A 13,433-nucleotide genomic window follows, 5' to 3' on the forward strand; every position below is an offset into this window, starting at 1 on the left:
CCTACACTTTACTAAGCCGCCTTCTATTTAAAGAAGCTATTTTTGGCTGAGCAGGACCATGAGATTGGGACCAAAGAACAGATTGCTGTTAAGCTGGTACTACTGTACAAGAAGGGCTTTACATCCTTTAACATAACTACCATATTTACCCCAAACAGCCTTTTGATTAGGCCCAATGGACAACAATGGTAAGGGGGCAGTGGCAAGGTTGGGGGACTAGTATACGGTTTTAGGTTTTCAAGAAGCCCAGGAGGGGCTCTTGCAGGAGTCCTGCCAATGGTACTTTGTCCTGTTAAGATACAGCTGGTCCTTAGCAACAAATCAAAGGACACAGCCTCCTCTTCCGGTTCTGCTTCACAGTGGGATCTCATCACAGATCTGTCTGACTTTTTAAATAGTACTGTCCCATCTTGGCCATCATGGATTGATTTTTAAAGTTATTGTGCTCTATTCTCCTGCTCTGGTCACTCGCAGTCTTTACCAAAGTTGAGCTAATATTTAAGCATAACTTTTAATACCTATAAATCCCAAAAGATGTGTGAGTGATGGAGGCATAGAGGTTACATATTGACTCTGGTAGGGTTTTATGGTGAAGCTGGGTCTGACCATCAGCCTTACTTCAGGTTACACAGACTAATGGGCAAATAAAAAACTAGGAGAACCAGGAGGAATGGGCTAAAATCCTTATTTGGAACAACTTACAAAGGAAGATCATACTCAGATATGACCAGAGAAATCAGGAGCAACTGATATATTGCAGCTTTATAAGAATTCTAACCTCCATCAGCCCCTTCATGAGTTTGTGGCTGGAGGTCCTGGAGAATAGGTGGTGACTTCATGACCATGTTTGTGGGGTCGTTAAAGGATATCTCCACAATACTGTACATCACTAATAAAATGATAAAAATAAAAGTCATGTTATTTATTTAAAATGTATATTTGATAGATATGGAAAGCTCGAATAACTCATTGAATGTGAGGGGTATGGGCCAGAGGAGCATTGCAGGAACCCAGGTCATGATGTCCTTGACCTCAGCTTCACAAAGTAAACGCTTGTTGTGTGCCTACCTGACTTAACCAAGCCTTTGTCCACGTGCATGAGTAATATATTTGGTTAAGTTTACGATTTTTGCATTTTCGCTGTTGTTCATGTTTGCTGATCGCTTGAATCTTTGCTTGTTTTAGGGGGAAATTGATTCTTGAACTCTGTTTTGGATTTGCCTCCTTAGTACAAATGTTGAACAGCATTTGCATTCCCTTCAGTCTTGATGCATGATATCAGAGAAAGCCAACATGATGACGATATGCTCACAGATCAGAAACAACAACAGTGACTCCAGTTGAATAAACAATAAATTGGCCTGGAAAAAAATAACTGTATATACACACACACAAGAACTTACAGTGCCTTGCAAAAGTATTCATACCCCTTGAACTTATCCACATTTTGTCACATTACAACCGCAAATGTAATAATATTTTATTGTGTTCTTTTTTTGTGATAGACCAGCACAAAGTGACATATAATTGAAAACGTGGAAGGAAAATGATAAATTGTCTTCAAAATTGTTTACAAATAACTTTAACTAAACTCAATTTAATCTCAGTATAAATGCAGCTGTTCTATGAAGCCCTCAAAGAGTAGTTTGACGACATTAGTCTCAAGATTGCCCTGTATTGGGATGCTTCTATATTCTATCAACTTTGTCCACCTTCCCTGTCCCAGGTGAAGGAACGCATTCCTGCAGCAACATAATGCTGCCACCACCATGTTTCACGGTGGGGATGGTGTGTGTTCAGGGTGATGTGCAGTGTTTGTTTATCCGCTACACATAGAATTTTGCATTTAGGCCAAAGAAAGTTCAAAGGACCATTGAATACGTTTGCAATGCACTGATAAACAACTTATATAAAATTGATATTTTTTTTAAATGAAATGACATTCCTTAAATTTCAACCACATTAATTCATTTATTCCTGTGATGTGATGTGCATCTATCATGTGTGTTGTGTGTGTGTGTGTGTGTGTGTGTGTGTGTGAGAGAGAGAGAGAGAGAGAGAGAGAGAGATCTATGTGTACCACCTACAGAAAATGCAAGCAATGCAGCTTCAACTTTTTATGCACACACACACACACACACACCATGCATACTTGTCCAAACCGGTACATGTGTGACTATTCATGAACATTACCTATTTAGGTTTGATTTTGATTTAGTGTGTGTGTGTGTGTCTATATGTATGTGTGCGCGTGCGTGCGGTTTCTCCCATCCTTCGTGATGAATCGCGCAGTGTGTGCGTGCGTGCCTGCGTGCGCGCGTGCTTGTGTGTGTGTGTGTGTGTGTGTGTTCTGCGCTTCAGTCGGATGGAGGAGAACTGTGAGCGTGTGTGTGAACGCGCGTTTTCTCTCCGTCGATGGCGATCTGGGTTTTTTTCTGATGCTCGCGATCAGGATTATAAATAATAATAATAATAATAATAATAATAATAATAATAGTCGCGTGCTTGTTTAGACTGTTTCTCCGCGCTGCCGCAAACAACTTTTATTCTCATTGGTCTGTTTCTACGCGCCGGTGTGTGTGTGTGTGTGTGTGTGTGACCGCACTATGCCTCGCGCAGCTCCGGTGCTCACGTGCCTTCTTTCCGGTGCGCTCGGACCGAGCCGGAGGAGGCGCGCGGCCGCGCGGTCAGTGCGTGTGCGCGCTTTTCGGTCTCCTTAGGGAGAGAATTGTTTGTTTGTTTGTTTGTTTGTTTCCTTCCTTTGCAAACATTTTTTTTTGTTTGTTTTCTTTCGGTGAAGGACCGACTTCAGGCTCGAGACTTTACAAGTTAAGCCTTGGAGGAGACGTGCGTGTGTGCGCGCGCGTCTCCGTCTTCATCATCATCATCAGCACCATCATCATCATCATCATCATCAGGTCCGCACCGAGAGGAGACCGAGACACACCGGAGGGACACTAAAGTGAGACACGAGACTGGAGGCGAGACGCAGCGGAGACTATAGCTATGGGTGAGTTCTGAGTTTAGCTAAATAAATTAATTAATTAATTAATAAATGTATGTACTGTGTCTTATACATCTATAGGTGTTGTATGTGTGTATATACTGAATGTTTATTATAATAAGAATAATCATGCACAGATTGGGTGAGTGTTTATTCCCAATCTGCAGTCTTGCATTATCCATCATGGAGAAAATGTTGCACGATGTTTAAATCAGGCGTGCACGAGTGTGTGTGTGTGTGTGTGTGTGTGATCTGTGCAACACTGTATGAGGGTTTAAATACTGTACATGTTCATCACTAATGCAACACTGCAAAGGCTCTTAAAATTGTGTTTCATTTCTTCAATTTATTATTATTATTATTATTATTATTATTATTATTTTTATTGTTTAACCATATGATTTATATCTATGGAGATTCCAAAACTGGGGCTGAAAATGATGTCTGTTTATTTATTAATTTAATCATTTTTATTTATTATTTATTCATTTGGGGGTATGTTATGGAGGTGAAGGAGAAGGAGGCAGGGGGGGGGGTATTATTATTATTATTATTATTATTATTTATTTATTTATTTATTTAGATATGTTCTATCAAGAAATATAAATGTGCTGGTATTTGTTAAACTGCAGAAGCTTTGAGAATTGTGTTCTATATATATAAATATTTATTTACAAATGTATTTTTTTATATAGATAAATGGATTGATATGTACAGAGATTAATCCAGACCTGGAACTGAACATGAAGGCTGTTTGTTGGTTTATTTATTTATTATTTTATTTAATTTGAGGATATGCTTTGGAGGAGGAGGAGGAAAGGGGGATTTTATTTATTTATTTATTTATTTATTTTTGTGTGTGTGTGTGTGTGTGTAAGTAATATAAAAGTGCTTGTGTTTGTCGAACTGTTGCAGTATTTTCCGACTGTCCTGACAACATGGCACCCACTCTGTAGCTCAGGTGTGGGTGGCTTTGCCAAGCTGACTCGGTCGTGCGTGTAGGGAATTTGTGGGATTGTATCTGCACTGGACACTGACAGATTTATTATTATTTATTTTATCATATAAGTGTTTTATTTTTCCTCCCCAGTGAAGGCTGTGTTTGATTTATATATAGCATGCACAGGTATAAAAAAAACAAAAAAAACAGCAAGAGCAGAGAGTGCTATATTTTGGTTATTATAGTCTATACTGGAATTTGCAATCTACTAAATTAAACTTGGTTTTTTTTTTTGTGGACATTTAACACCTGTAGGTGAAGCACATAAGCGTGTGAGCGTAGCTGATACCTGAGGCAGCTTTAAGCTCAGTGTGTCTCACTTTAAATCCAATTTCAGCTCGCTCTTCTGCCCCGGTCCATCTGTAGCGTGAACCAGGAGCCTCGGGCTTCAGCTTGTAATCCACTCGTCTATTTGAGCGTCAGCAGGAAGTCGGCGCTCAGCCTTTTCCTGTTGATAGTTAATGGAGCTGTGCTGAGACGCTCTCTTCAGCTGGTGTGATTTGTCCTGTCGTGCTCCCTGGCTGGTGCTGATAGATTATAGAGTCACCTGTGGCTTTTGCAGGGTGGGGAAGAAGGGGGTGTGGCCAGATATACTGCAGGTACCACGTTCTGAATACAGGTTACATCTTCAGATCATGAAAACCCTGGAAGCTACTTAGGAGTCGAGTGTACGAGCGAATCTGCAGGGTGCTACGATTTAGTCAGGGTTTCTGGATTGATTCATTCTTCATGAAGGTCAGGGATGTTTGCGTAAGCTGAAGCGGAAACGTCAATAAACTTAATGAGTTCGTAGCTGTAGAACTAATTTTTTCAAATTATTATAATTAAACTGAAATGAAATGTTGAACAGGGGTTAAAGATACTGATACTGTTTAATTCGAATAATTTTTAGGTTTTTCAAGCAACTATATCAACAAATGTATCTGTTTAATGAAAAGAAAGACGAGACGTCTCAGAAAATTATGTTTTTCTCTTTCTAGACGGTTAATATACAGGGTGTAACGGGTCAGACCCTTTTTGCACTTGCAGCACCATAAAGCACGGACGCGAGACGAGGTCTTACGAAAAAAAATGGGCTAGGAAAGAGTTAAAGAGGGAGGATGGAAAGAAAGGGTAGGGAAGAAGGTGCACGTGCAGGTCTGGTTGGCAGTGCCCCGCTGGCACGTGAGCACAGGCTGGTGAGCAGTGGGAAGTGGGCAGAGTGGCAGCGTGGACCCGCGTGGACGGCAGCTCCTGCCTCCGGTTGAATATATGTTTTTACAAGATAATTTACAGGATAATTCTTTAGATCAGCAGGAACAAAAGGCAAACATTTAATTTACTTTACTTTTCCACTTTAATAAGAATATCATTGAAGATATCCAATGTTTAAAAAAAAAAAATTGAATACTCAGTCATTAAATTTAAAGCACATGATGATTCTTGATTTCTTGATGATGTGGACACGTTTTTTTTAAATGCACTACCGTTCAAAGTAAGAAGGCACTGATCAAATAATAATAATAATAATAATAATAATAATAATAATAATAATAATAATAATGTGACTCTCAGGACCTCCATTATTGACCCAAACATGTGCAAATGGGCTTCATTATGAGTTCTAGTACAGATCTTGTAGTTTTGCCTGATTTTATCAGCGTGGGCGGGGTTTCAGTATTGCATTGGAGGATTTTGACAGTGTGACCTGGCAACACACACTGTATACAAGCTCAAAATTGACTGATTGAGAGAGTTGAAGATATAATTAGTTTGAGTTTTTCACTCAGGCCCAAATACAACATCATACAACATCTGTAAAGTCTTTTTTTTTGTAAAATCTTGTTCCATTTGTTAAAAATAACAAAACAATTTCATTTTATAGATGCTGATGTTAAATCTAAGCTGTTATTATAAAACAGACATTTTTAAAAGATTTTTAAATTAAATTATAAAAAAAAAAAAAGGAATCAACAGTGTGATGGAGCCAAAGTGTTTTATTTCACAGAAAACTGCTGATGTTTGCAATTTTTTAAATATTGAAGAACTCTGTATTATACATTTTACATTAGGAGTTACATTTAATGTTGGGGAACATCTAAAAATCACGTTTACACTTTCGTTATGTTATGTTATGTTATGTTATGTTATGTTGGGAAATGCAGTCTTGAGGTAAATGTTAAACAAAGCACAGGTGGAATAACACAAAAACCTTGTTTTGCGACCAAGAAACCACGAAGCGTAATAGTTCATAGCGAAGCCCTAACACTGGAGACTCCTTCCATAACTGTCTCATTACTGGAGGAAAGCTTTACCTTTTTAACGAGGGTGCACATTTCTCATTCTGTTTATGAGGAATGTCAATCTATGAATGAGCTGTTACTATAGAAACATATTAGAGCGAGTGCACGGATACGAACCTGCGCTACTGTCACAGCGGCTGTTAGACAACATTAATCACCGTCAGCCAATCAGAGTCGAGAATGCAACAGTGCCCTGGTGTAACTTCATTGGGATGTGTAATAATGTAGCTAGAAAAACACACACACACACACACACACACAACCTGTGCGGGTATTCCCATCGGGGTTGCTGTCAGCATCCTCATACATCATTGTTAGCGTGCTGTGCTCATGGCAGATGTTAACTCACAGCGTCTCAGTCTGGATACAAAACACAACATGTGAGCTGAATATTCGTGTATGAATTGTTTAGACAATTTTCTTCAAATACACAAGAAGAGACAGAAATTAAGAATTTAGAAAACTTTTCATGCTAGGGGTCTTCACCAGGATTTATTTATTTTTGTTATTACTTTAAAAAAAAAAAAAAAAAAAAAAAACAGCTAAAAAGAAAATTAAAATGGATTTCTATCCAGACCTGACAGTTTGCCAAAAAATTTGGTCTTTGAATGATGCTATCGATCTCACTTTGATCGATTTCTCCAGAGAAATACTTTTCCAGAAATGTTTGGATAGCAAAAGACTAAAGTATTTAATCATTCAATCAAGAAAATACCATATGCTGGCATTTTTTAAAGCCTTTTAGACATTTTCAGTACAAACTTTATAAAAAAAATATTCATATAATAAACGTTTGTTTTTGCGCAATGATTCTATACATGCTTTAAAGCAGAGATCAGAGCAGACAGCACCAATCATAAGATTAGTAGAAAGAAATAGATGATGTCACTGATTAGTTCTTTGCTATTTAGTTGTGCTCATTAGAATCCGCTGGTTTAATTAATGACTGGAACAAATATGTGTCAGGACTTTTACTGAGGTGTGTCGACCTCTGCAGAAAAAAATCCTAAAACCTGAAAATGTGCCAAATTTCTGTACACGTTCTTTAAGAAGCGATCCAGCAGGCAATGGATTGAGCGAATGACACCATCTTTGACTCTGTGCCCAGTCGGATCCAGCGAGTTATTCAAGAATAAACAACTTCATAATGAATATTGATTGTTGTATAGCAATTTCACGCATAAAATAACAACGTATTCTTATTATTTTGATTGTTATTTAAAACAAATATTAAAAATGTCATTAATGCATTCAATCTCACTTTTGTTTCAATACTTTTGGCCACCACTGGAAGTTGTTGATGTACATTAAAACTACATAGTTAAGTTTTATTTGTCACATATACAGTACATTACAGTAAAATTATTTCTTCGCATATCCCAGCGTAACTGGGGTCAGAGCGCAGGGGCAGCCATGAAACAGATAGACAGACAGGGTTAAGGGCCTTGCTTAAGGGCCCAACAATGGCAACCTGGGGCACCGACCTTCCGATTAGTACCTCTGTGCCTTAGCCCTCTGAGCCACCACTGCACATGGATAAAGATTTGCTTCTATTTAAATTTTAACCAAAACGCCACGTCACAGTATCTAATCACAAATCATAGATTTTTTCCCCTTCAACATTTTCTGATGAGTTAGTTGAATACTTCCATATATGGCCAAATCTTTCTGAAACTTTTATAATAATAAATTGTGTATGTGTGAGAAAAATGTGTCCAGATAATGATGAGATGAATGAATGAAATTTCTCTGATGAGCAAGCCAAGGGTGACAGCGACAGTGGCAAGGAAAAACTCCCTGAGATGGCAATAGGAAGAAACCTTGAGAGGAACCAGACTCAACAGGGAACCCATCCTCATCTGGGTGATAACAGATAGAAATAACATCATGTGTGTTGTGCAGCTGAGAGTACAATATAACAGAAATTCTTTAAATTAACATGAAGTCCAGTTCAGCACAGGGAGTCAGTAGGTGCAGAGGGCAGATGGGGTCTGGATCACTGGGAGCTCAGGAGCAGGATGTGTAGCTCCAACCATCATAAAGCAGAATCCAGCTGGAGCTGGTCCTTCTCTGGATGCCTAAGGAACCTTACAGGGTTGGCCTTTGTCTACTGAAGCTGGTACAATCTCAAGATGCCTCGGGATGGGTAGAAAAGTACAGAACAGATGGAGAGAATTAGCGTAGTTGCCATTCAGGATAGGTGTACTGAAGTATGAGGTTATGGGATGAGTTACACGTATGCCAGATTAAAGAGATGCGTCTTGAGTCTACTTTTAAACTGGGAAACTGTGTCTGAGCCCCGAACACTGTCTGGAAGGCTATTCCAAAGTTTTGGAGCTAAATATGAAAAAGCCCTACCCCCTTTTGTAAATAATGAGCCACAATAATGGTCCCATTCTGATGACACTAAAATCACAATATGTTGGGGTAGTGGTGACCACTTTAGGGTCGAGGATTTGAGTCGCATCTTTGAGTCTATATGCATGGAGTTTGCATGTTTTCCCTGTGCTTGGTGGGGTTCCTCAGGGTACTTCGGTTTCCTCCCACAGTCCAAAAAAATGCAGATTAGATTTACTGGTGTTTCCAAACATCCTGTAATGTGTGAATGAGTGTGTAGTTGTGCTTTGCTCTGTGATGGATTGGCACCCCGTCCAGGTTGTATCCCGCCTGCATGGTGCCCCGAGTCCCCTGGGGTTAGACATCACGCCTCCCATGACCCTGCATAGGATAAGTGCTGTAGAGGCTGAGTGAGTATAAATGATAAGAATTAATTCTATATCACTGGTTTTAGCCCTTTTATTCCTGGCAATTTTCACAGGACAAATGTTCTACTGCAAAAACCTCAGACGTGATGTATAATGAATAAAAGTGTCATGTAGCAATTGATAATAAGCAAAAGAACAATGCATATGTTTATGTTTATTATGAGGATTTTTTTTTTTAATGTCTTATACACAGTGAAAATACTGTGTGATATGTTTGCTGTATGATGAAGTTTGTTGAAATGTGAGCGCGTTTAGGTCCGAGAGGGCCAGAGTTAGGCTAACGCTGTGTAAAGATCATAATTTTTTTTTTTTATCCTAAGACTAGAATAAAAAAAAAAAAATAAAAAAAAAAGAAAACACTACTTCTAACTGTAATTCCTACTTGGAAAGACAGGATGTTGGTTTCATCCCAGAGTTTCACAAAAAAGATCAACAAGCTAGCAAGCTCATATAAGCAATCAGGAATTGATAAAGTATTTTAATTAGCTTAATCAATATACAGACATGTTAGGTCTAGGTTGTAAAAAAGTGCACAATTCATCGTAAACACATGATCGCTAATGTTTGTTAGCTTGCTGCACACGGTTTAACATTTTTCCCCCCACTGGCTTTTGCAGCAAAATCTTTGTACAGAATTGTAGCATTAAAGTATTTGTTTAAAGCGTTAAACAGATCAAACCTTTACCTGTAAAAATTAAACTAACATTAAAAATGTTGATCAGCTAGCTAATTAGGAATATAGCTTAGCAATGCTAGCAACGGAAAACAATCAGTGATGTAAGTTAATTCATTTATCCAGTATTTTACATCATTATTTATTTTGAATTGAAATTGGTAAGATGTTAAACATGAACATCAGGTGACTAAAGGCATTACACATAATCTAAAGCTAGAATCAGTGCTTCATCAAACTTATTATTAATATCAATAAATGTTTCTTAAACTGGTATCCGTAAAGGAGGTCTTTCATTATATATTTAGGCAAGTTCAGGAACGTATGTGGAAAACCTTTTACCCCATGTCTGTATTGTTATAATAAATAATAATACACAATAATTTCCTGTAAGGACTTAATCATTTAAATATTCCAGAAATTGAAAGAAATAAAAAGGTGAAAAATAGGAATGGGCATCACCAGGGAGCACTCGGTACGATATTATCGCGATAGAAAGAAAACAGGTAACGCGGTTTACGAGTGTTCCGCAAGACAAGTGAAGATTTTGTATAAATTTTGCCTTGAAAAACGAGCACTGTCTTGGTTTACGGGTACTGGGTTTTATCACGCATGCGCTTCTTGTTTTGACGGCGAGCGTCACATGATCACAACTGAGCCAACGATTTTTCTCTCTCTTGCGCTGCGGAATTGCGGGTAATCGTCTCCCCTGCTGGGTCTTAGTGCTCGTCTCTTACTGATATAACCAACATCTGTGCATGTGTGTACTGTTTACTTTAACACTGTGACCACGTTTTTTTAATGTGCTTGCGCGTATAAACAGAAACACTTATCTGTCGGTTTACGAGTGTTTTGGAATACGAGCCCACTTACAGAACGAATTATGCTTGTAATCCGAGGTTCCACTGTATATAATTTTTGGTTTAGAGTGCACCACCTGTAGGATTATAGAGGAATGGCAACATTTTACCACCTCAATTGTAAACATTTAAATTGAAAAGATGATTGTAAAAAAATTCTGATTTTGGAGTCAGTGTAGCGATGCGTGAATTGCCACAAAAAAGAATCATGACAACAAACTGAATTGATTTTTTTCCCCCATCTCTAGTAAAGGATATGCCAGACATGAAAGAGTAAACCCTACTCTCGCTGATCTTGGCACTGCTTCTGTATCTGTGTGTGAGAAGCGTCTATTTGCATCCTGATGCAGTCTTTAGACTCTTCTGATCTTCGTCTTCTGGGATGTTCATGTCTACGATGTCATGAGAGCAGATATATTTGGGTTCTTTACCCTTCGAAACGAATAAAGAAATGTTTTATCAGCAAATCTACAGGTTGTTCGCTCTACGTGTGTTAGTCATTAACGTAATTATAAATTACTTTGTATAAATACGTTCCTTAATCGCAGACAAATGGAGTAGAATGTGGTTTGATTAACATTGGCTAGTCTCTGATCTCAACGTGGACAATCAGCCACCTTTCTTCTCAAAGTGCTCGTCTGACACACTTATGGAATGTTCTCCTTAACAACACGATAAGTTTGTCCATGTCCATCCACACAGGCCACTCATGTGCTTGTTCAGTATCTTATCGTTTGGAGCCTGGAAACTGCCTCTCGTTCCTGGCAGGTCTGCCTCTGCGCATCATTCGACCTCTGAGACTGATCCAGTATTCAGCCTGCGTCAGTTCTCCCACACCATCCTATTGCTCTGCTTCCTCCACCGGCTGTATCAGATGTAAAGCTTACACCATCACCTACTTACCACAAAAGCTTATCCTGCCTCACACTGCACCACCACACTCCCTCCGATCCTCAGTTCTAGCACCTAGGTGGTGGAAATAACTTCTTCTTCATTATTTTTCTTCAACTCCAGTCCTGAAGGGCCAGTGTTCAGCACAGTTCGGTGGCTCTTCTGATTCAACTAATCTGTTAATTTTAAGGTTCAGCTGTCGTGTTTAGGTGTTGATGAAATAGGAGCCGTACCAGACTCTGGTTCTCCTGGACTGGAGTTGAAGAAGGTCTAGATGCTTGAAGAGCTGAGCTCAAACCGTGTCTAATAACCACTGCAGAAAGTGAAAAGTTGCAAGTGAAATATCTTAAATCAAATGTATTTCCAATGTTTTAATATGAGAACCAAATATTGGATAATGTAGCCTATTTCTAGACATGTTCTTTAGCCTTGTTCTATTGGCAAACAATTTTTCAAATTTAACAAAGAACAAAAACAGGAAAATTGTCCTGGAGCATTTAGTAAACATCTAGAAATCAGCATACATTTGGTTTTTAGTCTATTTATTATAATAAGAGATGTTTCCACTTGCTAAGATGTTCATTTTAAATTGCTTATATTTGCACTCTTTTTAAAATAAAAGGTATTGTCAAGTGCTTTTCTTACTACATTAACTCCGCAGTATAGTTCTAAACAGATTTATGTTGCTAAACAGTGTTTATAATCCGTGACCTAGTGAACCAGTTGTGTGGTTCAGGATTTATTTATTGATATGGACTTCAAAGTGCTTCTGTAAGTCGCCCTGCATAATGGTGTTTGCTAAATGCAGTGAATGTAAATGTAACCATAAGACCGATGCCGATATTATCAGGGATGCATCATAAGGCTAGACTTTTTTTCAATTCCAGAGCTGATACGTAAACGAGTAAGATGCTTAGTATTACTTTGTGTTGTTGTTCCCGTATGCTGCTAAAGAACCTTCCTCATTCCTGATATACTGTACAGTATAACACCTATGAAACACTCACTCCCGTGTTAAAAGTACAGCTGAAGGATTAAAAAGTATAAATGTCCACTAGAAGGCAGGTCAGATCCAATTCATCCGTGTTTGTCAAGTTTCTAGGTCAACCTGACAAATGTATTGTGATTTCATGCATAATGATGTTAAACACAATGAGGTGCGGTGGTTTAAGTGTCCACAGATTTTATGCTGTCGAATTTGGTTGTAGAAAGAGAGCTTTTGGAAAGGTTTCGACATGAGAGGGTTGAAATTTCATAGGAAAAAGCGGTTACTGTTAGCAGCAGTGGTGGGCAAAGGACACAAATCCTGTACTTGAGTAAAATAGAGATGGTAGAGATGTCCCAGGTAACATATTACTCAGGTTAAAACTAAAGTCCTCCATTGACAGTACAATTCTACTTTAGTTGGTTGTTTGTCCCTAGCTGACCATCCGATCTGCCCACAACTTGGCACAGGTTTTCACGCAACCCTCCCAGTTTATCCAGGCTTGGGACTGGCACTGCATCCAGCGGCTGGGTTTTGGCCATTGGGTGGGAACTGTACGATTCTACTTTAGTTAAAAATACAAAATTTCTCACCATCAAGTAGCCTTTAAGTCATAGGAAGTCACCTCTCTCTCTCTCTCTCTCTACTTCCTGACTGTAGACGTGCTGTTCACTCGCTGTCTGAAGCTATCTGAGATGATCGTGTAGCAGGTGTCTGAAATATCTTCTACATGATTAAGCGTTTCACAAAGGGAAAGAAAATCACATTTAAAGATAAAAGTCAGCACTTGGTAACATTACAACGTTTAAAAAAATTACCAATGTGGTCACGTAACTCAATGCCATGCAGAATTCTAGTGAAGTAGAAAATACAGATTATTGCAATACTCTAGGTTGTAGTGAAAAAAGAAAACAAAATCCACTAATAAAACTACCAAAGTAAAGTATAAATATGTGAAATATGTAATTATAGC

The 13,433-nt window shown here is 38.5% G+C and overlaps 1 protein-coding gene across 3 annotated transcripts in view; it reads left to right on the forward strand.

Moving 5' to 3' along the window:
• Positions 1-2,775: 2,775 nt before the first annotated feature.
• lrrtm4l1 (leucine rich repeat transmembrane neuronal 4 like 1) overlaps positions 2,776-13,433 on the forward strand; it is a 66,205-nt gene continuing 55,547 nt past the window's right edge. For all 3 annotated transcript variants that reach the window (XR_008355581.1, XR_008355582.1, XM_053475746.1), the window contains exon 1: positions 2,776-3,010. Coding sequence is in view for 1 of the 3 variants with exons in the window: in XM_053475746.1 (XP_053331721.1) it covers positions 3,007-3,010 (4 nt within the window). In the remaining 2 variants the exon portion in view is untranslated. The remainder of the gene's footprint in view (positions 3,011-13,433) is intronic.

Source organism: Clarias gariepinus, chromosome 17 (genome assembly GCF_024256425.1).
Source record: "Clarias gariepinus isolate MV-2021 ecotype Netherlands chromosome 17, CGAR_prim_01v2, whole genome shotgun sequence".
Taxonomy (NCBI): Eukaryota; Metazoa; Chordata; class Actinopteri; order Siluriformes; family Clariidae; genus Clarias; species Clarias gariepinus.